The sequence below is a fragment of the Eremothecium sinecaudum genome, chromosome VIII (genome assembly GCF_001548555.1).
Source record: "Eremothecium sinecaudum strain ATCC 58844 chromosome VIII, complete sequence".
In the NCBI taxonomy this organism is placed as follows: domain Eukaryota; kingdom Fungi; phylum Ascomycota; class Saccharomycetes; order Saccharomycetales; family Saccharomycetaceae; genus Eremothecium; species Eremothecium sinecaudum.
In genome coordinates, this window is record NC_030899.1 from 911772 (window position 1) to 935923 (window position 24152).

At 40.1% G+C, this 24152-nt stretch overlaps 16 protein-coding genes across 16 annotated transcripts; 9 read left to right on the forward strand and 7 right to left on the reverse strand.

The window, feature by feature from the left end:
- Positions 1 to 93: 93 nt before the first annotated feature.
- OPI1 (transcriptional regulator OPI1) lies at positions 94 to 1215 on the forward strand (the record flags this gene model as incomplete). Its single annotated transcript, XM_018134448.1, has 1 exon — positions 94 to 1215. One exon carries the CDS (start codon positions 94 to 96, stop codon positions 1213 to 1215), a length of 1122 nt encoding a protein of 373 aa, XP_017989937.1.
- A 52-nt stretch (positions 1216 to 1267) lies between these two features.
- On the reverse strand, positions 1268 to 1945 carry VPS24 (ESCRT-III subunit protein VPS24; the record flags this gene model as incomplete). Its single annotated transcript, XM_018134449.1, has 1 exon — positions 1268 to 1945. The coding sequence occupies one exon, from the start codon at positions 1943 to 1945 to the stop codon at positions 1268 to 1270; it is 678 nt and encodes a 225-aa protein (XP_017989938.1).
- Positions 1946 to 3626: 1681 nt separating this feature from the next.
- Positions 3627 to 4925, forward strand: RPT5 (proteasome regulatory particle base subunit RPT5; the record flags this gene model as incomplete). Its single annotated transcript, XM_018134450.1, has 1 exon — positions 3627 to 4925. The coding sequence occupies one exon, from the start codon at positions 3627 to 3629 to the stop codon at positions 4923 to 4925; it is 1299 nt and encodes a 432-aa protein (XP_017989939.1).
- Positions 4926 to 4990: 65 nt separating this feature from the next.
- On the reverse strand, positions 4991 to 6376 carry CDC40 (Cdc40p; the record flags this gene model as incomplete). Its single annotated transcript, XM_018134451.1, has 1 exon — positions 4991 to 6376. One exon carries the CDS (start codon positions 6374 to 6376, stop codon positions 4991 to 4993), a length of 1386 nt encoding a protein of 461 aa, XP_017989940.1.
- A 689-nt stretch (positions 6377 to 7065) lies between these two features.
- Positions 7066 to 9396, forward strand: AMD1 (AMP deaminase; the record flags this gene model as incomplete). Its single annotated transcript, XM_018134452.1, has 1 exon — positions 7066 to 9396. One exon carries the CDS (start codon positions 7066 to 7068, stop codon positions 9394 to 9396), a length of 2331 nt encoding a protein of 776 aa, XP_017989941.1.
- A 111-nt stretch (positions 9397 to 9507) lies between these two features.
- Positions 9508 to 10593, reverse strand: PFA5 (palmitoyltransferase PFA5; the record flags this gene model as incomplete). The annotated part of the gene is made up of 1 exon (XM_018134453.1): positions 9508 to 10593. The coding sequence occupies one exon, from the start codon at positions 10591 to 10593 to the stop codon at positions 9508 to 9510; it is 1086 nt and encodes a 361-aa protein (XP_017989942.1).
- Positions 10594 to 10788: 195 nt separating this feature from the next.
- Positions 10789 to 11736, forward strand: TFB3 (TFIIH/NER complex subunit TFB3; the record flags this gene model as incomplete). The annotated part of the gene is made up of 1 exon (XM_018134454.1): positions 10789 to 11736. One exon carries the CDS (start codon positions 10789 to 10791, stop codon positions 11734 to 11736), a length of 948 nt encoding a protein of 315 aa, XP_017989943.1.
- Positions 11731 to 12371, reverse strand: CGI121 (Cgi121p; the record flags this gene model as incomplete). The annotated part of the gene is made up of 3 exons (XM_018134455.1): positions 11731 to 11817; positions 11877 to 12059; positions 12117 to 12371. The coding sequence occupies 3 exons, from the start codon at positions 12369 to 12371 to the stop codon at positions 11731 to 11733; spliced, it is 525 nt and encodes a 174-aa protein (XP_017989944.1).
- Positions 12372 to 12776: 405 nt separating this feature from the next.
- On the reverse strand, positions 12777 to 14360 carry ACK1 (Ack1p; the record flags this gene model as incomplete). The annotated part of the gene is made up of 1 exon (XM_018134456.1): positions 12777 to 14360. One exon carries the CDS (start codon positions 14358 to 14360, stop codon positions 12777 to 12779), a length of 1584 nt encoding a protein of 527 aa, XP_017989945.1.
- Positions 14361 to 14942: 582 nt separating this feature from the next.
- On the forward strand, positions 14943 to 15545 carry COX20 (Cox20p; the record flags this gene model as incomplete). Its single annotated transcript, XM_018134457.1, has 1 exon — positions 14943 to 15545. The coding sequence occupies one exon, from the start codon at positions 14943 to 14945 to the stop codon at positions 15543 to 15545; it is 603 nt and encodes a 200-aa protein (XP_017989946.1).
- Positions 15546 to 15798: 253 nt separating this feature from the next.
- Positions 15799 to 16965, forward strand: AW171_hschr85022 (DODA-type extradiol aromatic ring-opening family dioxygenase; the record flags this gene model as incomplete). Its single annotated transcript, XM_018134458.1, has 1 exon — positions 15799 to 16965. The coding sequence occupies one exon, from the start codon at positions 15799 to 15801 to the stop codon at positions 16963 to 16965; it is 1167 nt and encodes a 388-aa protein (XP_017989947.1).
- A 166-nt stretch (positions 16966 to 17131) lies between these two features.
- On the reverse strand, positions 17132 to 18577 carry IVY1 (Ivy1p; the record flags this gene model as incomplete). The annotated part of the gene is made up of 1 exon (XM_018134459.1): positions 17132 to 18577. The coding sequence occupies one exon, from the start codon at positions 18575 to 18577 to the stop codon at positions 17132 to 17134; it is 1446 nt and encodes a 481-aa protein (XP_017989948.1).
- Positions 18578 to 18878: 301 nt separating this feature from the next.
- On the forward strand, positions 18879 to 19598 carry MRPL11 (mitochondrial 54S ribosomal protein uL10m; the record flags this gene model as incomplete). Its single annotated transcript, XM_018134460.1, has 1 exon — positions 18879 to 19598. One exon carries the CDS (start codon positions 18879 to 18881, stop codon positions 19596 to 19598), a length of 720 nt encoding a protein of 239 aa, XP_017989949.1.
- A 194-nt stretch (positions 19599 to 19792) lies between these two features.
- Positions 19793 to 20638, forward strand: TRM8 (tRNA (guanine46-N7)-methyltransferase; the record flags this gene model as incomplete). The annotated part of the gene is made up of 1 exon (XM_018134461.1): positions 19793 to 20638. One exon carries the CDS (start codon positions 19793 to 19795, stop codon positions 20636 to 20638), a length of 846 nt encoding a protein of 281 aa, XP_017989950.1.
- Positions 20639 to 20759: 121 nt separating this feature from the next.
- Positions 20760 to 21656, reverse strand: GGC1 (Ggc1p; the record flags this gene model as incomplete). Its single annotated transcript, XM_018134462.1, has 1 exon — positions 20760 to 21656. The coding sequence occupies one exon, from the start codon at positions 21654 to 21656 to the stop codon at positions 20760 to 20762; it is 897 nt and encodes a 298-aa protein (XP_017989951.1).
- A 579-nt stretch (positions 21657 to 22235) lies between these two features.
- PCF11 (Pcf11p) lies at positions 22236 to 24077 on the forward strand (the record flags this gene model as incomplete). The annotated part of the gene is made up of 1 exon (XM_018134463.1): positions 22236 to 24077. One exon carries the CDS (start codon positions 22236 to 22238, stop codon positions 24075 to 24077), a length of 1842 nt encoding a protein of 613 aa, XP_017989952.1.
- Positions 24078 to 24152: the final 75 nt, after the last annotated feature.

Consider the following 24152-nt stretch of genomic DNA (forward strand, 5'->3'; position numbering starts at 1 on the left):
AGTATTGAATTCCGGTTGAAAGGTGTTTAACTATTGAGGTATCAATTTCGTATAATCTAGATACAGAACTACAAAGGTACAATAACCTCAGAAATGGGAGACAAGAACACTGCTATCGTTGTCGCGAATGTTGAACCAGAAGATGCCCCGCCAGAAGAAGTGGAGAGGTTAAATGCTATTAAGATGGGTACTAGCGATGGTGTGAAATCACATGGGGATAGTGAGCAATCAACTAAACAACGGGATAGTAATGAGAGTTTACTAGGGATGGTGATGCAGAATACCATCATAAACAATGCTGTGACGTTATATGAACAGACCAAATCTCAACATCCAAAATTTACTAAACATGTAGAAGTGATGGGCCGCAAGGCATCGACAATGGTTAGGAAGACTAGTGAATTCTGGGGCCAAACTGAAGGCCGTGAGAAGCATTACAGAGATGAGGGATACGATACCGCAACACCTTTGGACGATGAAGATCTGGGAACGCCAATGAGGTTTTCCAAGAGGCAGAAGATTAAAGAGAATTTCAAGGAATACCGGTTAAATATGTCTATTGAGTCTAAAAAGCAGTTGATAACGTGTTTACACCTGTTAAAACTAGCAAATAAGAAGCTTTCGGATACCGTTGCATCTCTTCAAGACCTGGTGCAGAAGGAGATAACAACTGCTGAAGCGCTTCCAGCGCGTGATGTTGAAGATGACGAGAACGAGCAGTTCTATGATGCATCAGAGACGCTAGTGGACGATAGATCTAAAGAAATCAAGATGGAGGTGGTTGGTACAGTTAAAAAAGTGTACTCTTTAATTTCACAGTGCGCGGGAAACTCCTTACCGGAACCTGCAAGGACGCAGGTGCGGGAAACGTTGTTAAAATTACCAGTGAATTGGAATTCATCAGTTAATTCTACTTCTAAGCTGCGAACCACAGATTCTCGCCTATCCACGAACAATAAAATACTAATTTTAGCAGAAGAGTCACTTGAGATGGTTGGGAATGTTATCCAGGTTTTTGATGGTACGATTGGTAAGGCCGAGGAATGGGTCAAGCATAAGCAGGAGTTGAAGGAAATGATCAAAGCTCAGTATTTAGAAGCTCAACTCAAAATAAAAGTCAAGCAACAGCTGGAGAAAGAAAAAGCTGAGAGAGAGGAACAAGAACTAAAGACGAAAGAAGGTAGACGTGGGAGTAAAATTGGCGATACGCCGTAAACCTATATATAGTACATTGAAGCTTTAACGCCGAAAAGAAGGTGGGAAGTATTTAGCTTTGTAAGGCATTCAATCTTTCTCTCATTTCTTTTAGCATGTTTTCAGTTTCATCCGCAACTTTATCTTCAGGTACAATTTCCTCGGACACTTCAGAGGGTTGCCGGGATAATTGTGTCGTAGGTACGTTGTCAATTACATTAAATTTATCATTTGTATATTGTGCCACTATCTGGTTCACCTGTTCATTGACTTCTTCATCATCTATCTCATTATCAAGCGTTTCCATAGATTCGTCCATCATGTCACTAATAATGCCAGATTTCATTAGTTCCCTCTCTAGTTCAATCATTGTATTGCGTAGTTGCGGTACGCTAAGTAATGAATTGACCTCCATCATTAACTCCGTACTTTGTGCCATAGTATCTTGTAGTCTATTCATCTGAAAAGCTTCTTCAATTTTCATACCTACCGACTGTAATTGCGCTTTCGAAGTGTACATCCGGTTGTATTGGCTGTTTATTTGGTACAATTCTTTAGCATATATGCGGACTGTTGTGATATCATTAGCTTTTGCGGACTTTTTAACCAGATTTTGAGTTTTACTTTGTAGCGCCTTCAATGTGTGCAATGACTTATCGATTTCTCGCTGATTCTTACGAAGGATTGCCTTCAATTTCTTATGCTGCTCTTTAGGATCCACCCCCCAAATAGCTGTTTTGATAAAATTCATGTCTTAGGTATCTTGTTTGTATGCTACAGATGCTAAAAATTCTTTCAAAATGCTTCTTTCAATAAATTAAAACATCCAAATGAGCTGGAATTAAGAAAGTTATAATGAACACCGAATCCTGAGCGACAGGTTTTATTTCTGCTTTCCCATCATTTGATTACTTTCCTAGAGGGGCTTAACTTTAATCTTCGGTTTAGACATACCAGAATGACTTTGTGCGGTCATGTGACTTTCGTGCGAAAGGATCCAGCAACGACAACTGCTGACAATGGCAGTGTTTCGGCCACTTGAAGGGGTGAAATGGTCTCAGAACTTGGGGAGGATGACCATAGTATATTAAGTGTTTGTTGCATATGCCACTACACTGGAAAACGGGACACAATGGAATTTCAGCGAACGACAAAGAGTATTATGTAAGCACTGAACCAGCACGGTCTGTTTAAAATACTGACATAGAATTTTGACGATGGTCGAGACCTTCAAGTTCGAAATAATTCGGTATCTTTATTGAGTAAGGTAGCTGGGTTACAGCGTTTGCAGGTATCACTTGGAAATCGTTGACCGTTCCTACTGCTTTGCATCCGTTCCGTGTCTAAAAATGTGTACCACCATAAGACAGTGCAGCCAAAACTCCACAGATGCTTTAAGAGCTACGTGTTACTTAGAAATAAATAAGTAGCCACCAGCAACCATCGGGTCGCATTGAAATAACGACGCATTTGGAACTTTTGCATGTAAATCTGCTATTTCCTTTATATAACAAGCCGAGAGTACACGAATCACTAAACACGGAACGGCTAGCTAAAGAAATCCAACGATATTGTGATGGGCGTGGGTAAAATAAAGTTTAAGAGCGCGGAAGACCACTCGCCACACGGGGCTGTGGTATAGAATATGTGAATAGCCTATCTAAACTAGGGCTGCATTAATTAAAATCCAAGTAGACTATCTTTTGCCTATTTCAATTAATATGAATAGCGCATTAGTAGTAAGTCATGTAAGTCACGAGAAGTCATTATAGGTACCCACCTGTTGTAAATATTTAGGTTGAGATTGAACAGTTGTTATCAGCACTTAATAGCTACAGCTATACTATATACCTTAGACGTCACATCTACATTGTTCAATTGATTTACATAACGCTTTTAGACATTTCTATACGAGAGTCAGTAAGTGATTGAACCATAAAAAATGTGTACTGCTACTAACTGACTGTCGTGTTGAAATTTTACGAAATAACAAGTCATGTGAGCCTGAATATATGGCTTTCTCGTGACATTATTCAAGTTTATTATATTTGTAGTGAACACGCCATGCTACCTACGAGGACTCGTCTTGTAGAGCCGAACGAATGCACCACGTCTCATAATGTCAAAGAGCAGAAGTTCCTGGTAAAAGCCTAAACAATCAGCAAATCTAAACCCAGCAGTCTCATGGCGCTGTGCTGGTACTGGGAAGTACAGTGTACTTAACCGCTGCGCTGGATCTTTGCCGCCCAAGTATAGCTATAACACCGGTAAAGACCCACACACCACATAATACAAGCAGAATCCTAGCACCACATTTGTTCACTGAATATTTGGTTGAGGGTGGCAAATATTGAAGGTAGACAGATAAACAACCGGTTTATAACGTAACGATACGCTACTGCGGGTGCCATAAGTATTCATAGCAGCTTATAATGTCTACTTTAGAGGAACTTGAGTCCCAGCAACTTCCAGGTGATGAAGAGATTGACGAGGAGATTTTAAATTTGCCCACTGCTGAGTTACAGACGAGAAGTAAGCTATTGGATAATGAGATCAGGATATTTAGATCAGAATTGCAGAGATTGTCTCACGAGAACAATGTTATGCTAGAGAAAATTAGAGATAATAAGGATAAGATTAAAAACAACAAGCAGTTGCCTTACTTGGTTGCAAATGTTGTTGAAATTATGGATATGGAGGAATTGGACGATACAAACGAATCTACGACCCAGGGAGGCAATGTGAATTTAGATAATGCAGCCAAAGGTTACGCAGCAGTGGTGAAAACATCTTCTAGACAGACAGTTTTCTTGCCAATGGTAGGATTGGTGGATCCTAAGAAATTGAAACCTAACGATTTGGTTGGTGTGAATAAGGATTCGTATTTGATTCTGGATACACTACCCTCTGAGTTCGATTCTCGAGTCAAGGCAATGGAGGTTGATGACAAACCTACTGAAACTTATTCCGATGTTGGTGGATTGGATAAGCAGATTGAGGAGTTAGTAGAAGCGATCGTGTTACCAATGAAGCAGGCGGAAAAGTTCAAAGATATGGGAATCAAGGCTCCAAAGGGTGCATTGATGTACGGTCCTCCTGGTACTGGTAAAACATTATTGGCCAGAGCATGTGCTGCTCAGATCAATGCTACTTTCCTAAAACTAGCTGCTCCTCAGTTGGTTCAAATGTTCATTGGTGAGGGTGCAAAGTTAGTTCGTGATGCATTCGCCTTGGCAAAAGAAAAAGCCCCTACTATTATTTTCATTGATGAGTTAGATGCTATTGGTACGAAGCGGTTTGACTCCGAAAAGTCAGGTGATAGAGAAGTTCAAAGAACAATGTTGGAATTATTAAATCAATTGGATGGTTTCGGTTCTGATGACAGAGTTAAGGTTTTAGCAGCTACAAACAGAGTGGATGTTCTTGATCCTGCTTTATTGAGATCTGGTAGATTGGATAGAAAGATTGAGTTTCCTTTGCCAACAGAGGACGCAAGAGCTCAGGTGTTACAGATCCACTCCAGAAAAATGTCTACAGACGATTCCATTAATTGGCAGGAATTAGCAAGGTCAACTGATGAATTTAACGGTGCTCAATTAAAGGCTGTATCAGTTGAAGCGGGTATGATTGCCTTTAGAAATGGGCAATCCGTGATTAAGCATGAAGACTTTGTCGAAGCCATCAGTGAAGTGCAGGCTAGAAAGACCAAGTCTGTATCATTTTACGCTTAACATGCTACCACTCTACACATATATTATAATACATAAAATATTAACACGCATCAAGCATCTGTATATTAATCAAAAAGTGAAATTCTTCCGTTAGTGCCACCACAAATAACCTTGCTGGTCTCCTGCGGACTCCATGCGACATTTGTCAGTGCGTCTTCTGCTGGAACATTGAGCGTCTTCAGTATTTTTGCAGTCTTCCAGTCCCATATATATAGTTTGCCTTTAGCATCACCGGAGGTTAAATATTTTCCATCTGGAGAAATGTCTAACTTAATATTAAACCCTGTAACCATATGGCCCTTAAAAGTTTTCTTAGGATGCCTCTTATATTTTGGTTTCATAGAAAACACTTGAATACTATTATCCATGCATTGTGATGCAAAGTAATTCTTTTCTGGATGCACCTGAAGCCACGGCATGGAATATTGAGAAGTATCCGCTATTTGCTTAATAGGAATATTAATCTGATTATCCCAAATACGTACCGTTTTATCGTCTGATGATGAGATAAATTTTGAGCCATCAGGGAAATACTTCAAGGCATTAACGGCAGACGTATGGTGGTCATAAGTTTGTATCACGGCGTTTTTTCCACTCGTCCTGAGGTCATAGTGTTTTATTTCTGAATTAGAAAGGCCCACTATCAGCTCGTTACCGTTTATAGGGTGGAATGAAATACAGTTCGGTATTGCATGTGGAAGTATCCTGTGTTTTACATCGCCCGTTTCAGTATCCCATATCTTCACAGAGCCATCGTAGCTTGAACTTGCAAGCTGTGCTCCAGATGGCGAGAAGCTGATATCCCTGATTGGTTTCGAGTGCCCACAGTAATCCCTTAGTAAACCACGATCATGATACATGTCCCATAATCGAACTGTATTATCATTTCCACCAGATGCAAATAAGTGCGCAGACTTTGGTATGAAGTGCAGTGCCGTCACCCCACCTTTATGTCCTTCGTACCTATGTATAATCTTCTTCGGCAAATAGCATTTGAATGATAGAGGTTCTTTATCAAATTCAACCCCTACGTCTGCAGGGGGATGCAAAATACCACGGCCCAAATAGTCCTTTTGAGCCTTTCCATGAAATGTCGACTGCTCATTATCAATGGGAACCTCAGTGGCATCCAACTCCGGGGCGACTAAATCGGATACGTAATCTTCTCCAAGGCCCGCATCATCGTTACTATCGCTAGATGAATCCCATTTTGCCCAGGGCCCTTTCCCTTTCCTTTTGGAGCGTTTGGCCTTTAAGTTAGATTTGGACAAATTATGGCGTTTCCTTTCTATTCCTACAGAGACTGATGACGTAGGATCTGCGACCTTGTTGAGTATTAATACCCCACTATTCTCCACTTTTTGACCGTTACCTTTATCTAAAGTTTCTATTTCTTCAATTTGATCGCCTTCCGATTCTGAAGTGGATGAATAACCCTCCACTAGCGGCATTCTGTAATGATAGGGGGGATTCAGGTGAAAGGTTTTAACGGCAATAAAAGTTGCTTTCTACCATAAAACGTTAACCAATGGCTCCTAGCCTCTCCCTTTGTGATAGACAAAAAGGTACTAGCGATGACCTTCAAGATCAAATATCAGAAGGGTGACTTAAATCCTGAAACATCACGTGACTCAGCGAATAAAACTATTCACAAATATTCGATACAGTAGAATACGCCGAGAGAGGGGCATGACCAATTGTACCTGCATCAGCTGGTAGATGAGTTCCATTGGTACAAGAATTTTCTATCTTAACATCGACTGCAAAAATCTGATACGTGATACATTAGATATTTATCCTACAACGTAACACAAAATATGCGAAATTACAATGATTCTTAACAAACTAAAACTTGCTAGAATGCGGCTCGTCATCTGTACACAGCTGGGTCTTAATAAGTGATTCTGCGCCTATATGCTATGCTGTAGAAAAACAGCCACGTGACTAAACAATGAATCACGTGACGTATGAGCGGTTAAACACTCGGTAAATTAGCGTTATTTGATTAAACAAAACTTCTTTTCCTGACGAATTACAGAATATTGGGCTACCAAGAAGGGTTTTTAAGAGTGTAAAGCATTTTGAACAACGGTACAGCTGACTTATAGCTCTATTAATTCCAGAAAAGGAATATTTTATCATGGTATCAGAAAAGGATTACGACAATCTGGGAAACTTATCCCTACAGGAATCTTCCCCTGACGAGCCCCCGTCAAGTTTATTTTATGAAAAGTCGCACTTCGGAAGCGAGGGAAGATATTATAGTGACGATGAAAAGGATGCAGGATCGATAAAGACCAATTTCTCTTATCATGATGAAAAGAAGTTGCTTGAGCAGAATTCTAAGTTAAGTGCACTTAGTCACGGAGCTGCTTTAACGAAAAGGAATACCGATTCAGTTGCTACAAGCTCTTTAAATTCACCGCTACCGGCACTTACTAGAAGGCTATCATTTTCAGCCAAAGTCTCCCACCCAGAGCCTCCTTCTATGATGTACTTAGCAGGCTCTCCAAGAAGTGCACCACTTTCTGACGAAAGAGCGAGGTCAGCTGAGTATCGAATGGGTATTTTGATTGGTGGAGAAGAGAAATGTTTGGCTTCTATTGAAGAATTGGTGGAGTTGTACTCGAGAGTAACGGAATGCCGGGCATTACGCGAAAAATACCAGACGGCATCTATGCAGTACCAGTACCAGAATCCGAAGAATAGACCTGAATGGGAAATCTATCCTCCACCACCAAATCCCTCGTATAATTTTGAGACCAAAACTGTATTGAAGGTTGCAAATAAATCTGACTGTGAGGTGTTTGACTTGGAAAAGTGTGAGATTCCTGGTGAAGACACTGAGTGGGATTTTACTCTAAATGATGATGACTTGTTTGAAGTTCACAAGAGTGGAGACCCTGCAAGCAAAATTGCAGAGATTCCAACTTTGCGGGATTATTATGTGGATACTGAAAAAATATTGGCGGTTTCCTCAGATGGTCCATCAAAATCCTTTGCATTTAGAAGGCTACAATATTTAGAAGCTCGTTGGAACCTATACATTTTGTTGAACGAATATCAGGAAACTGCAGTTTCAAAGAAGAACCCCCACAGGGATTTTTATAACGTCAGAAAGGTGGACACTCACGTTCACCATTCTGCCTGCATGAACCAAAAGCATCTGCTACGTTTCATCAAGAATAAGTTGAGAAACTCGGCAGATGAAGAGGTTATTTTTAGGGATGGCAAGGTCTTAACTTTGGCCGAAGTTTTCCAATCTTTAAACCTCACTGGTTATGATTTGTCTATAGACACATTAGACATGCATGCTCATAAGGATACGTTCCACAGATTTGACAAATTTAACTTGAAATATAACCCAATTGGAGAATCTAGGCTAAGAGAGATATTTTTGAAAACAGATAATTATATCAAGGGGTCCTATTTAGCTGAAATCACAAAGCAAGTTATTTCAGACTTGGAAAATTCGAAGTACCAGAACTGCGAGTATCGTATTTCTATTTACGGTAGATCCTTAGATGAATGGGACAAACTAGCTTCGTGGGTAATCGATAACAAGCTTATTTCCCACAATGTAAGATGGTTAATTCAGGTCCCTAGGTTGTATGACATATACAAGAAAGCAGGAACAGTAAAGACTTTCCACGACATCATGAGAAACCTCTTTTTGCCCATATTTGAAGTTACGAAGAACCCCAAGAAAAATCCAAAATTGCACGTCTTTTTGCAGAGAGTAATTGGTTTTGATTCAGTTGACGATGAATCTAAAGTCGACCGTCGCTTCCACAAAAAATATCCTCGCCCATCTTTATGGGAAACCTCTCAAAATCCACCTTACTCTTATCATTTGTACTACCTGTATGCTCATATGGCTTATTTGAACCAATGGAGAGCAGCTCGTGGTTTTAACACCTTTGAATTGCGCCCACATTGTGGTGAGGCTGGTGACCCAGAACATTTAATATCCGCATATTTATTGGCTCAAGGTATATCTCATGGTATTCTTTTAAGAAAGGTCCCCTTTGTGCAATACTTATATTACCTCGACCAAATTGGTATTGCAATGTCGCCGTTATCTAACAATGCTTTGTTTTTGACGTACGACAAGAATCCTTTCCCTGTCTACTTTAGAAGAGGCTTAAATGTTTCTCTTTCCACAGATGATCCATTACAGTTCTCTTATACAAGAGAGCCATTGATCGAAGAGTATTCTGTCGCAGCGCAGATCTACAAATTGTCGAATGTCGACATGTGCGAGTTGGCAAGGAATTCTGTACTTCAAAGTGGATGGGAAGCCCGCATTAAGAAGCATTGGATTGGAAAGGATTACTTAGAAAAGGGTATCAAGGGCAACGATGTTGAAAAGGCCAATGTTCCTGATATAAGAATCAATTATAGATACGAAACATTAGCAACCGAATTGGAGTTGGTCACTCACTACTCTAACTACAACTTGCAAAATTGAACAAAAGACCTTTCGAGATAATATGCGTTGTCCGAATAACGTTTTCTACTTTATATACCTATTATATTAATATTGTAATTCTTTGGGGCTATAAATCTTGTTCCGCTATTACTACCTAAAGTTATCACCATAAGCGCGCAACCTAGTCAGATAATTGCCTTCCTGGATTCTATCCATTAAGGACTGCTTATACTTCTTACTCATCTTCTCCAAGTAAGGCCCAACGACCATGTCGTAGTTCGCCTCATTACTGGGTTGCTTAAAGGGCGGGATATTACTACCAAATGGAATAAACCACATCCACACGCGAGGGCCTATGAACCCAGTAATATTTTCCCAAATACTTTCATTAGCCCATACCTTATTGTGCTCCTCAGCGTTACAATCGAGCACATAGCGGTATCCATCCACCAGATTATATATGCAATAGCACGTCCGCCTAGTGGGCTTCCCGCGGTTCATAATAGTCTCAATAGATGTCCGGTTCGTTACCATATAGAAGGTGAACGACATAAACAACAGCGCAACAAAACAGAACCCCAATCCCGTCATCCCAAGCACCACGAATATGTTCACATTAGGCCCAAGCCCGTTATTATTTCTGTAATTAATTATCCTTCTCGCGAAAACACCGATAGAGATCGCTATAAGACCAGCATAAATCACAAAGTAAAAGAGGTATTGTATAAATAGTCTATAGTTCTTACGTCCAATCGCAGTTCCCACCCAAACACAGTAGTGGTCGAATCTTGGTACACAGTAACCGAGCGGCGCCGAGTGATGTGCTCTATCAATCTTAAGACTCTGACATGTGCTGCACCAGATAGGGTACCCTTGAATATCACACTGATAAACATCTGGCGGTATTATGGAGTGGACTTCAAGTTCTTCCTTCGAGGTAGCCGAATCACTCCCATACGTATCTGGATATATTCTAAACGGTAGCACCTTCGGCTGTCTACCTGGCCCAACGGCTATAATCTGAACTAAAATATACCAAACTAACACCTGGACCAGCAAATGAATACCCATGAGAACCCATGGAGTTACATTCAAACCCAAATGATTATGAAGCTCCACAATACAAAATAAGTGACAATATACCCATGAGCAGTATAGCATCAGTACAAAAACAACAGAAGGTAGGAAGAACCTATACCATCGATGTCGAGTGAACCTAGTGAGCGATTTATGCATTCTATAACTTCTTAATAGTCTATAGATCTCTTAATAAGCGAAATCTTTTATATTTGTTAATGCGTCCCGACATATTTATATACCTTAAAAGTACGCAACTTACGAAGCCTTTATTAAATCTCAGCCGAGTTCACAAACATACAGAAGAAAAGGTTATTGGGAATCATAGTAATCTAAATTATTGCTAAAGAGAGCATGGATGATGATGAGAAGAAGGACATGTGTCCTATCTGTAAAACAGATCGCTATTTGTCTCCAGATATGAAGTTTCTAGTCAATCCAGAGTGTTACCATAAAATATGTGAATCCTGCGTCGATCGTATATTTAGCCTGGGACCCGCCCAGTGTCCATATGAAGGCTGTGACAAGATTCTAAGGAAGAATAAGTTTAAGACTCAGATATTTGATGATGTTGATGTTGAGAGGGAAGTGGATATTAGGAAGAGGGTATTCAATGTGTTTAATAAGACGATGGAAGACTTCGATGGCGATTTGAATGCATATAACAAGTATTTTGAGGAGGTAGAGGATATAATCTACAGTTTGGACAAAGGAATTGATGTTGCGAAGAACGAGGAGAAGTTGCGAACTTATGAGGAGTTGAATAAACAGCTAATAATGGTGAATATAGAGCGAAATAAGCAAAGCATGGAGAACTTTGAGCAGAGGCAGAAGTTTGAGAAGGAGATGAAGCTGAAGAAGAGGATGTTGGAGCGTCAAATAAAAGAGGAAGAACGTGCGAACAAGGAATGGGCGAAGCGGGAGATTGTCAACCAGCTATCATCGGAAATGGATGCTGACGAAGTCATCGAGAATGTTAAGAAGACTGTTAAATTGAAGAAGTCGTCGGCTAGAAGAAAGTTGGAAGAGCTCAATAAGGTCTTGAGAAATAATCCGTATATGACAGTATCGAACGGACGCATGAAGAAGCAGGAGAAAGTTCCTTTCACGCCATTCAATGGTGATAGAGAACTACATAAGAGGTACGATTTGGCGGAATCCAAGTATCATGATCCATATATTCAAAGCCTACAATCTAAAAAGGCTTATATTGCATCTGGTTTCAAACCTGAGTACGTGTACAACAGATTATTAACGGAGGCATTTCTAGGGTTGGGCTGTATTATACAAGAAGAGCTATAGCCCGCGCAGTTGAATTGCATGTACTAATGCTGCGGACAAATCCTCGTCACTTTCGGGTTCAAAACCGGTCAATTTGTAATTCTATATTCGTTAGTAAACTGGTTTGTAAATTCTTCAAGTGTAAATGAGATTGGACATACTTTTTTAATGAGATTAATGTCTGCGTATGACAGTAGCTTTTCATTGCTGAATTCTACTTCTTTACCATGCATTAGTGAAAGCAGTTCTTCCTTATCAAATGTCTCATCTGGAGTGGTGGCTTTCAGTACAATCACAGCTTTTGAATCTTCTTTGAGTCCAAACTTCTTAAAGGACTCACCAATCTTTTTGTTATGTTAGTATTACAGCGTTGGTGCATAGCTTGGGCCGGTAATACATACATTTGAATTAGGAGATAAACAGAGGATGAATTCTGAGTGTAAAGTCATTGTTCTGAGTTTATTATACTGCTTTTCTATCAATGCTCTATAGATAGCGCTCAGCAACTGTTCTTTAGAAACAACGCTTCTGGCATCAATGAAACTATATGGTAAATTGGCGACATTGTCTCTTAATTCAGCTACATTTGCTACCTCTTCGAATAGTGCAATATGTAACTCAGTGTTAGGGAACTGAGGAAGCTTTAAATCTAGCATTAGAGCTGATATTGGGCGATTCGTTGTTACTTAATGGATTTTAATGTGGTGAACATCACAGCTTATTTTCTTCCTAAGTCAGGTAATGAAATTTAGATGAGGAAAACCACAATGATGAAGTAAAATAATAGAAGCACATATTAAAAGAAGTAATATTGTATTCGATGATTATAATAAAGCCTGCTTAGATATACATTTGGCTCTATATACAGGCCATTAACTTTGCTATTTAAGCAAATTGCAGTTAATAAAACATATCAAGTTAATGTGCTTTGGAGCTTAAACTTGAATCTTGCATTCCCCAGATTCGCCTTATTATTACCAAATCAAGACTGCGGCGAGTTCCGATATTGAGTTATTCAGCGTTTAACATCTATTATCCCAATTTATTTTAATTTCAGAATTCTATTGTTGTTCGATAGTTAGTCGTTCTATAGCCCGCCGGTGACCCAGACGCGCAGCTCGGTTAAAGTGATTAAGGGCCTTATTTAGGTCCCTATCACAACCGATACCATGCTCGTAAAAAATCCCCAATCCGTATTCTGCCTTCGCTAGTCTTCCAGATGCGGCCTGAGCGGCCCTTGCAGCCCACGCAAAGGCTTCAGCATCGCTGGGTAACAAAATCCCAGGATACCCTGTCAGATACCAACCACTTAAGGACATCATCGCCATAGCATTACCTCTTGGCTTTGCTGTAGCAGCCAGACGATACCAAGCCAAGGATTTCGCCGGACTAAACGGTAAATTAAGTTCCCCAAACTCGTAACAGTGCCCTAGCTTCCATTGCGCCAACGGATAGTTACACTTGCACGCGCATTTGATATATAGCTCAAGTGCCATTACAGGATCCTGGGGGATATGGCTGGATTTTAAATTCTGTTGTATATGAGGTGGCAATGTATCATACTCGTAAATTTTAGCCAATTCGAACAAGGCTTGTGGGGAGGCTATGTTTTCGTTTTCTGTTGCCTTTTCGAACCACTGCACTGCGGATACTACATCCTGCCCAACGATCACAGTTCCAGTTTCCTCATCTATTAAACCGTTTAGTTGAAATATGCCCAATTTGTACATACTGCAGGTGCTTCCAGTCTGTTCTCGAGATAGAGGGACCCCAGTTTCATAGTACTGCACAGCCTTGAGTAGACAATCTCTGCGACTTATACCAGCAGGAACCCCACGCCCATACTCATAAGAAACACCTGCTCTGTAGCATCCGTCGGCGTTACCTAACTTTGCCGCCAATCTATAGTATTCTAGGGCCTTCACATCGTTTTTGGGAACGATGGCTTCCTGATCGATATCCAAGTAAGGCTGCTGAGAATAGAGAGTACCCATTAAATATATAGCTGGAGGATACTTCATTTTCAGAAGCTTTGTAAGCACTTTTAATGCATGTTCCAATAGCGTGGCCTTGTTCTTTTCTCGTTCTTGCGGTGTAAGCTCTCTCTTTAGTTTCTTAGCATTTATACTATACCGGCTCAAGAAGTTAGGTTTAAATGCATACTCTAGCAAAATCTCACACCAAGCAAGTTGTATTTCAGGTGTGAAGCTCAGCGCATCGTTGATCGTGGTCTGGTAAACTTTATAAAACTTCAAAGCCTCCTCGCTAAACTCTGAAAGCGGTCTGTCATTCTCGTCCTCCTTACTATGAGACATATTGGGTGAAGCGTGAGTAGTAAACTCGAAGCTCTTTGGAGGAGACGTAAAAGACGGAAACTGGGCTTCTGCAGGAACTGGTGGTGTCTCTTGTAAATTTTGCAGCTCATGGCCCGGTACACTATGAACCATAGATGCTGACGTCGGAGAAACGTAAACAGAAGACACAGAATCTCTTGTTTCAAAATCCTCTACAGCATACGGTAAGAAATTATTCGACTCGCTCTTAATATCCGTTGTACCAGTTGTTGGGTTTCTATTCATCTGTTGTTGCTGAGGAGGATACATGTTTATATGGCCTTCATACACACTATTCCGATTCTTGTACATCTAGGAAGATGAACGATTAGAAGAATCTCTTAGAATAAGATAGTGTAATAGAAATAACTTGCTTAGCAGTTAAAATCAGAACTGGATCAATAATAGACGCTGATAAACCTGCTTGGATATCCGTAACGGTCGTAAATATTGTTACACGATACTGACGTTTCACTCAACTCCAGATAACACAGTACTCACCAATCAGTAGCTTTATAATCGCTCTAAAGCACAGTTACTCGAAGGCTAGTTGACACTAGTAAATTGTTTATCGGCTGGGTGGAATATATTACTCTTATTGATTTGGTCTAGGAAAAACCACATATTAGGAATTTAAGATTTGTAGACATAATTTTGGTTTTCGCGCCAACTCCGAAAGACCCCATTTGGCGCAGTTGGGATATACTTCGTTATCACGTGCGAGACAAAAATAAGTCAGAAGTTCGATTCATGGCTCGGAACGGGCGAGTTATTTTACAAACATGAAATTTTGTAAAATGGGGACGAGAAGTCGAAGCCATACCAACAACATAAAGATTCCAACCCCCCCAGATTAGCCTAAATCTTTTGTAACACAACTGCAGATATTTAATAATGGTATGGTTCTTTTCTAGAAGTTCAAAAGACGAACATGAAAACTCGAATACCTCTTCTTCTGCATCTGAGGTATTTGCATCGTCAATGGAAAACCAAGAACAACCTACAAACTATGTAAGAGGCCAAAAGCTTCTACTAGAAGATACAAAACCTAGATTTGACACATCTACAAGTATGGGTAAATACGCCAAACAACAGGAGAGAGCAACTCTTCGGGATGCGTGGGACTCCCTTACTTGGGAAGACTTCACGGTAGATAAATTGACATCCATACCGTGCTTCCGTCAAGCTGGATTAACAGGTTTTTGCTCGATGTTTGTAATCGGAAGTGTGATGTTCCTATACCATAAAAACCCATCAAAGGCTAGCAATTGGGCTTTTGGAGGTTTGATGTTAGGCTCCATCGTTGGGTGGGAGCAGTGCAGAGTAAAAAGACTGCGTAGCTTCCAAACAGCACAGATGGCTAAAAGAGTTGTTGCTGCTAAGGAGAGACCCATGCTAGATAAGCATACGAATGACCACAGTGTGAAATCGATAATGTCACGTGATGCGGATAATGGAGCTTCATCTGGGGGCAAGCCCTGGTACAAGTTCTGGTAATTGCGCCAGATAAGGTAGCATGCGTCATTACCGTATTATCGGGCTTTTTTGTTTAAACCTATTGATTTTTAGACCCGTGGTCCATCTGGTAGCCAGGATCTCGGTTTATAGTATTTAACAAATTTGTATTACTAAGAGGTGACAGGTGTGAAAGATAATTTACTAAGTAAAAGATACGGCCGTAATGACATATAAAATAAGCCCTAAATTGTGCTAGATCATGTACTGATAATTGTGGGTGATTTTTAAAAGTATGAATAATTTATCTTTCATATACGCTGTAATACTATTTTTTATAGGGTTATTGGCCAGCGAAACTTACATGAAGTGGTTTAAGACTGCATCTTCCTCTGCTTTAAAAAAGGAAAATATCATGAACACAAAGTCTGAAGAAGCTGGTAAGGGTGGTAGTATATCAACAGGTATAGATAAACTTTTTGAATGGAATAAGGGTACAACGCCAGTTTATTTCTTATCCCATGGTGGCCCGACATTTATGTATGGTGATATCGATCTTGGTGGTGACCTAGGTGCATTTAAGACAACTCAGAGCATTGGAAAATTCATAAGAAATGAAATCAAGCCTAATTTTCTCATTGTGGTTTCAGCTCACTGGCAGTCCAAAGGGTGTAACTTAGTTGAAATTTCAGTGCCAGAATCGGCGCCAGACGCCGAGGGAAGCGAAGGGTTCAGTGGCCTTGGGAGGTCAGACCATCAGCTAGCTGATCCGTTAGAAAATAAGCTTATTTACGATTTCTACGGGTTTCCTGACAAGCTATATAAGGAGGAATTCCATACTAGGGGTAATGTTGCTCTATCGAAGGATATCGCCAAGACCATTAACAGTTCCGACGATGGATTGCGCGCAAAATTGGTTAGAAGAGGATTAGATCACGGAGTTTGGGTTCCGTTGAAGGTTGCGTTTTCCGATTCGAAACCTAAGGACGCATATTGGGATTTGGATATTCCTTTGGTACAAGTTTCTCTGCTAGGAAGTGACGATTTTGAAGCACAGTATAAACTTGGACAGGTTCTAAGCAAGTACAGATCGATGGGAGGCTTGGTGTTAACATCAGGTATGTCAGTTCATAATTTGTATCATTTACAGACAATGAGGACTCTAAAGAAGGCTTTTCCGTATGTTGATCAGTTCCACAATACGCTGAGAAATATTATATTAACAGCTGATAATAATGGTCAAAAGCTAAATATCTTAAACAAAACACTATCTGGATTGGCAGCGAAAGAACTACTGGCAGCAGCACATCCAACTTTGGAACACTTTATGCCAATTGTTGTTGGGCTAGGCGCTGGTGAGGGTATAACTGCAGATGACAAGTACCATATTAGCGAGCTCTATTGTGCAGCTGTTTCCTCCATGGGATGGATGATATTGCAGTTTGGAAAATATAAAGATTAGCTGACAGTTTTAGAAGAATTGATAATTTTAACCGAAAATATTATGTGTAATGTCTATTTATATGCTATACTGTTATTTCGCACCAAGTGAGCTAGTATAAAATATTTTTAAACAATGAGAATATTCTACGCTACCTAAAATAACCTATCAAATGAATAAATAATCACTATTCTGGCCCAAGGTATTTTAAGTCTTTTAAGTCCAGTCGATCAACTGCTGGCGTAAGTTCACCTGATACTTCTGTATCGATCTGTTGGTCAGAAGACTGATCAATGTCCCCAGAGTTTTTCTTCTTACTATTTCGATCATCATGTAAGTGACCCTTGGAACCAGCCAATGGAAGTGAATACGAGTAATCTTCCTCGATGGACTTTGCAGGAGTTAGATTTAATGAAATATCCGTTTCGTTTAGTTTACCGCTTTTTAGACTAGAATGGGTTATGGTTACATTTCCTGCTGATTCCCCAGACGATGTCTCCTGCTCTGATCTACCATCTGAGGTTACTTCACCGACTGTTGCCAATCCAGAATCGTCAACATGTCTGCCGTCGCCATTGACAGTTTTATCGCTCGAAACAGAGCCTGAATAGACTCCCGCAACTATATCTTCGGCTATACTCCTATAGGCATTTGTATCATTCAGTTCATTTCTAATTATTTGGTAGTTATCAGAATCATCACATTCATCATCTGTTTTGTCCTTACTAAAAGGATCTTCTGCATCAACTATCAAATCGTCCAGACCACCCCCAGACCATCCTTTCCTCGCTAGGTTTTCACTTATTTCCACTTGCGCTCTAGTCAATGTCGCCATGTCTTTAAGAACCTCCTGGCACGAACCCTCCACCAGAGCATACGATTCCTGGTAATAATCATGTTTCAACGTCTCTAGTGAATCCAACAACTGCTGCATATTCATTAGATTCTCCCTGTATGAGAAAATATTTCTTGTTTTCTGCTTTGCCAACTTCATATTGTAACCTTCTTGAAGCTTTAGCTTTACTGTTTCCTCCTTGAACTTCTTCTTGAACTGCGTCTCGTTATCCTTGAAGTTTGTACTGAAATCTGTGGTCCGATTCTTTAAAGACGGCGCCAGCGTTTCTGTAACCAAATTGGCTATGATACGATCATGATTCGCTAAAAGATGGAATACTCCACTGACATTGATAAATTTATTCGCTGAATCATCATTACAGCCTTTAAGGTGTGCAATATTTTCCAATGCAAATGCAACATTACTAGCTTGCATGGCATTCTGAAGCAGCGTATTCGCATACTCCCCAACCTCTTCAACCAGTTTATTCATTACCTCATGGGTTTTCTGCATATCCTTCTTGGTAACCAAAGTTTGTAAGTCTGCCATTGAGGTAGTTGTTGACCTTATAGAAGATGGTCGCCGAAAATGTGAATAACTATCTGAACAATCTGCCAGCAATATTGGAGCCTTTGTACCAGGAGAACCAAAAGCTGTACTTTTGAAATCCGGCTCCACACTTTGTTCACCTTTTGAATCCCCTTTACATTTCTGTTCCGCCTCTTGATCGGTTGGATTATTGAAGATCGAGTAGAATTCTGATAAATGAGGTGCGTAACGATTTGGCGATACGTCCATTTCAAAATACCCAGCGGATAGTCCTAAACCAAGTTTATGGAGATTTATAGTGATCCTTTTGCTTGGTTGCTTGCACTGTACGTGTTGACGATTGTTAGTATTTAACTCGCTAACAAATTTGGAAGTAAATCACGTGCTTTATCTGACACGTGTTTTTCATGTGATCCTTGGTGTATGGGTGCACAATGTCAAAATTTATCAAGCTCAAGACCATCAGCGACGCCATGAACAAAACTACATTGGAATCCAATTGTCGATAACTAGCCGCTGGCAACTGTCCAATCACTATTGCACTTTTAAAATGCTTCAATATCTGTTTCCATCCGTAAAACAGGGCTTGGGTTCGCCGTTCCAGCTGATGGCCCGCTGGGGGCCTATGAGATTGTACTCTTCGGCAGTTAGAGATACAGTAAAACCTGTCGACTCCAGAAAGACATACCTGATTGATAGATATAAACACTTAATGGAATCTAATCAGATAGTGCTATTTGCACACCGCAACAATTTAATGAAACAAGAATCGTTCGAATTGAGAAACCTAGTAAGCGAGTTAGACGGCCAGGTAACTGTACTAAGAAATAATCTATTCCAGGTATACCTAAGGAACAGTCACCGTCCCGATCCTGCAGCCAAGGTGCGTAAGGGAGAACAAAACTGGAAACATCCCCTATTACCACTGTTCCGTGGACCTACTGCAGCAATTTCTTTTAAAGAGGCAAACCCACAGAACATCGCTAAGTTATTGAAAGCTCTTGAGAGATCAAAAGATAAATTATTTATTGTGGGTGCCAAAGTGGAAACGGAAACTTTTGATGTTGCCAAATTAAATGAGTTTAAAACTCTACCTACTAAGCCTGAGTTACAATCTCAACTGGTTGGTTTGTTGAACATCATGGGCGCTGCAGGCTTGGTTAGAACGCTTGAATCGGCTTCAAAAACTCTATACTTGACCTTAAAATCTCATGAGGACAACATTAATCCAGAAAAGAAAATTGAGGAAGAGACACCTAAGGATGCTTAAATCCACGGTAACGCATAAGGCATTTGTAATCCAATAGTTCTCTAGTTAGACCTGTATATATTCCATCATATTTGAACATGGCTATTAGCTTCGTGTATCATGACTTGCAAAATTTTAGAATGTCCATTTAACGAGACTGCGATGAGGTCAACTAACAGGTTTATTCGCTGAATTTGAAGCCACCTTTGATTATCATGTCATTCGAAAGTTCTGCTGCGTCTAGGCGTAAGGCGTATCGTGCTGAAAAAGAGCAAAATCGTAAAGTTTTTAAACATGTTAAAATTGATGACAGTACAGTCGAGGTCGACAAATTAGAGCTTCCAAAGAAAAGGTATTACCGACAAAGAGCTCATTCTAATCCATTCTCTGATCACCAGCTGGAGTACCCGGTTTCTCCTGATTTAATGGACTGGTCTAAGCTGTATCCTCACTATTATGATAAAGATACAAAACAAATGACGAAGGATGTCACTATAGCTGACATCGGGTGTGGATTCGGTGGTCTGCTGGTTGATCTTGCTACCGCCTTCCCAGATAAATTGGCTCTTGGAATGGAAATTCGTGTTCAAGTTACGAACTACGTTGAAGATAGAATCCTTGCATTGAGAGGCAAGCACCTAGAAACTCAGGGTTACCAAAATATTAGTGTATTGAGAGGTAATGCAATGAAATTCCTGCCTAACTTCTTCAAAAAAGGTCAACTAGAAAAGATGTTTTTCTGCTTTCCTGATCCCCACTTCAAGCAGCGTAAGCATAAAGCTAGAATTATTACCAATACGTTGTTGAGTGATTATGCATACGTTCTACGTGAAGGCGGAATAATCTATACTATCACTGATGTCCTCGATTTACATGAATGGATGGTGAAGCACTTGGAGATGCATCCTTTATTTGAACGGATGGACCAGAAATGGGAATCCGAGGATAAATGTGTGGAAATTATGACGCATTCTACCGAGGAAGGTAAGAAAGTAGAAAGGAAAAAGGGTGATAAGCATATAGCATGCTTCAGGAGGTTGCCGAACCCACAAATTGTGTAAAATAACACTAAATATGTAGTCTAATTGAGGTCTCTGTGCCATTGGCACTTACATTAACTTCATTTATTAACAATGGTATATTTCGTATTTACATATTACAGGATTGGACTATGGAGAAGTCTTATTTGCTGAAGAGGTTGTCAAACACTGGAATCAACGTTTGAGCAATTGCAAAGGAAAACACCAACTTTGGACCAGTTGTTAGCAACTTGGGAGTCAACCCCTTGAAGAAAGCGCTAATACCCTCATTCTTCAATGTGTTCTTAACAATAGTAAAGCCAGTTTCTGAACTTTCAAAACTCTTGTTTTGGATTCTAGTCTTTATCACATCAAGTGGTGCAGATACAATTAAGGAAGCTGATGCACCAAAAATAGAGGAAATGAAGTTCTCGTTCCAAGTAGCTTTGGAATAGTCCTTTAGACCCAAAATGTACTCCTTGGCGAAAGCGTTACCACCGAACAATGCAAAGGATCCCGGAGCATTTCTTGCGGCGGTCCAACCCCACCCCTTGTACAAACCTAAACCTTCGTCCTTCAATATCTTAATAAAACCTCTTCCTTTGAAAGCATCAGGGTTAGTTTGTCTTTTAATCTTCAATATATCCAAAGGCAAGAGCACAATTTCACCAATGCCAATCAAAGAACCAGCAGTAGCAGATCTTAATGCCTTACCAGTTTTATCGCCGAAAGCATTATTGAAGTCAGAGCGGAAGTTTTTGTCCAAGAATTCGTTCGCGAAAGGTTGACCACCGTATTTATACACCCTTTGTAGCACTTTGTAAGAGGCAGCATACCCCAAACCAGGGAATAGAGTAAAAATACGCTTAAAAAGTGGTTGAGAAGCATTTTCACGGAAAATAACTTCATTTAGGTGGGCTGCTGAAGTCACTTTTGTTTGATTAGACATTAATCTTTTCGAAATAGTGTCAACTGGGTGAAAAACAGCTAGCTCTAGTACAGCTGCAGACGCAGATCCAAAAACACGAGCCAATCCCGACTGCTTCCTATCGTTCGACATCAGTAATATCCCAAGTGGTACAATATATTCTAGCCAAGTAATGTGACGATAGCTATGTAGTGAAATGGCTCCTGTTATAAGATGAGATGAGGTGAAATTTTTCACGAAAAACGGCTGAGCTAGATCTCAGACACAACAAGGAATAACAAATATACGAAATAAAAAGACACCTTTCGATCACTAATCAGCTATAGTTCCATACCCCTATGCTACAGACCATTTCACTCAAGCAAACTGCATTCAGGTTGGTCACGTGTATATCACGTTTATTTATGCGTGTATAGTGATGTTCTGGATTAAAGTCATATAACAGTTAAGCACATCAAAGCAGCTTGGCTGTAGAGTTCAAACCATTCTAGCTATTGTTAAGCTTGTATTTATCTCTATTTCTCGAGTTGTGTGTCTACATTTATATTTCGTTTGTTGATATATGATAAATGCGTTTCTTCTCAAACTTGAAAATGTAAATTGAACGCTTTATAATACCAACTCTATAATTGAAGACATTGAACTCACTTCAGACACATCAGGGATTCGAGTGTCTATGTATTTATCTGTAAATAAATAACGTACTAGACGATGGAAGGTGTTAATGACAAAGTTCTGAAGGATTTTGTCAGTATTTTAGATGATCTTACCTTCAATTCTAGACCTATCATCACTAATTTAACGAAGATTGCAGAAGAAAATATCTCCTACGCACAACGGTTTGTGGACGCTGTGGAATCAAGGATAGCCAAATGTGTACCTAATCAGAAGCTTTACTCATTCTATGCGTTAGACTCAATATGCAAAAATGCTGGTTCTCCTTATACAATATATTTCGGTAGGAATTTGGCCCAACTTTATAGACAAACCTACTTGATTGTTGATAATGTAACAAGGACTAAGCTTATATCAATGTTTAAGACATGGATGGTGCCGTTACCCACAGGGGAACTTCTTTTTGATAGGGATTGTTTAGAAAGAATCGAGCAGTTTTTAATCAAAGCTAGTTCTCTTCATCAAAAACAAGCACAATCGACAGTACCGCCACCAACTGTACCGCTGCTATTGAGGGAAATCGATAAATTGACGGTTCTTACACAGGAAAGGCTCAACAAGTCTCCAAATGATGCTAAGTTGCAGACAAAAGTAATTGTGCTGCAGCAGCTGAAGCAGGAGTTACAGCGGGAAAAGCTTCCTGTTCAAGCTTTACAGCAGGTTCAGCAGCAGCTGAAGCAGATATTTGCTCAAGAACAGCAAATACTGTGGCAGCAACAGCAGCAACAACAGCAGCAACAACAACAGCAACAGTTGCAGCTACAGCATCAGCAGCAAGAACAGCAGCATCAGCAGCACCTTCATCTTCCAGTACAAGATCAGTCAGCACAGCTACAACCGCCTCCGATGCAACTTCAGCTTAATGACAAATCTGGTCCACCTCCATTATCGCAGCCATACGAAGGTTCATCATTGTTTGGTAATGCTACTTTATCCATGACGTTTCTGGATACAGTTTCCTCCAGTAACGGCAACGCAACAACGCAGACCACCAAGAAGGTCTCTAAAGTTGAATCACTATATCGCTCTTTAAAGCAAAAGGAGTTGCTCTATGAGCCTCCAGAGCAGTCAATTGTTACTTTGGTATCAAAATTAGAAAAGGCCATAAATCCTCAGGATGCTACCAGGCTACCTCCATTTGCTTTATTGCAGGACATCATCGGTGATGTGAGGTCATATTATGCTACCAGGAATTTAGATCTGCTTAACACTCCAAACTTACAGCTTTCTCAGCAAATGATAATGCAGAAACATACTGCACTGACTGAGCAGCTGATCCAATTATTGTATCGGGCAAAACCCATTAAATGTACGACATGTGGTGTTCGATTTGGTAATACTCCTGACGAGCACCAATTAGAAATTGAGCATTACGATTGGCACTTCCGTGTAAATAAAAGAATTAAGGGTACTCAAGCGTCTAACAATATTGTAACGAAAAATATTCAGTCTCGTACATGGTATTTGAATGATGAACAGTGGGTACATTTCAAAGACGAAGAGGTTGTATCTACTAATGTTGATACACTCAAGGGTAACAATATATCGGTAGCATTGAACCAATCTACTGTTAATGCAGAATCAGACAATAAAGCAAAGAATGAGTTACAAATACAAAGGAAGTATGTTGTCGTTCCAGATGGTGCTCCAGATATGTCATTTCAGTGCTCTATTTGCACTGAAGTTACTTCTGCGGTGTATGATGAAGATTTGTCGGAGTGGATATGGAAGAACTGTGTTGAGTCCAATGGGAAATATTTCCATGCCACTTGTTTCCACGAAGCTTCTAGTGCTACAGATTCGAAGGCCTCTGGTACTACTGGCATTGATTCGGATTTAGAAAGATTAAAGGGAATGATAAATGATGGAGCCACATAACAAACTAAAATGCCATGTAATTAGGTTCTCAGCAGAAAAACCACCTCCAATGTTTAATAATTTTATATTTTATGC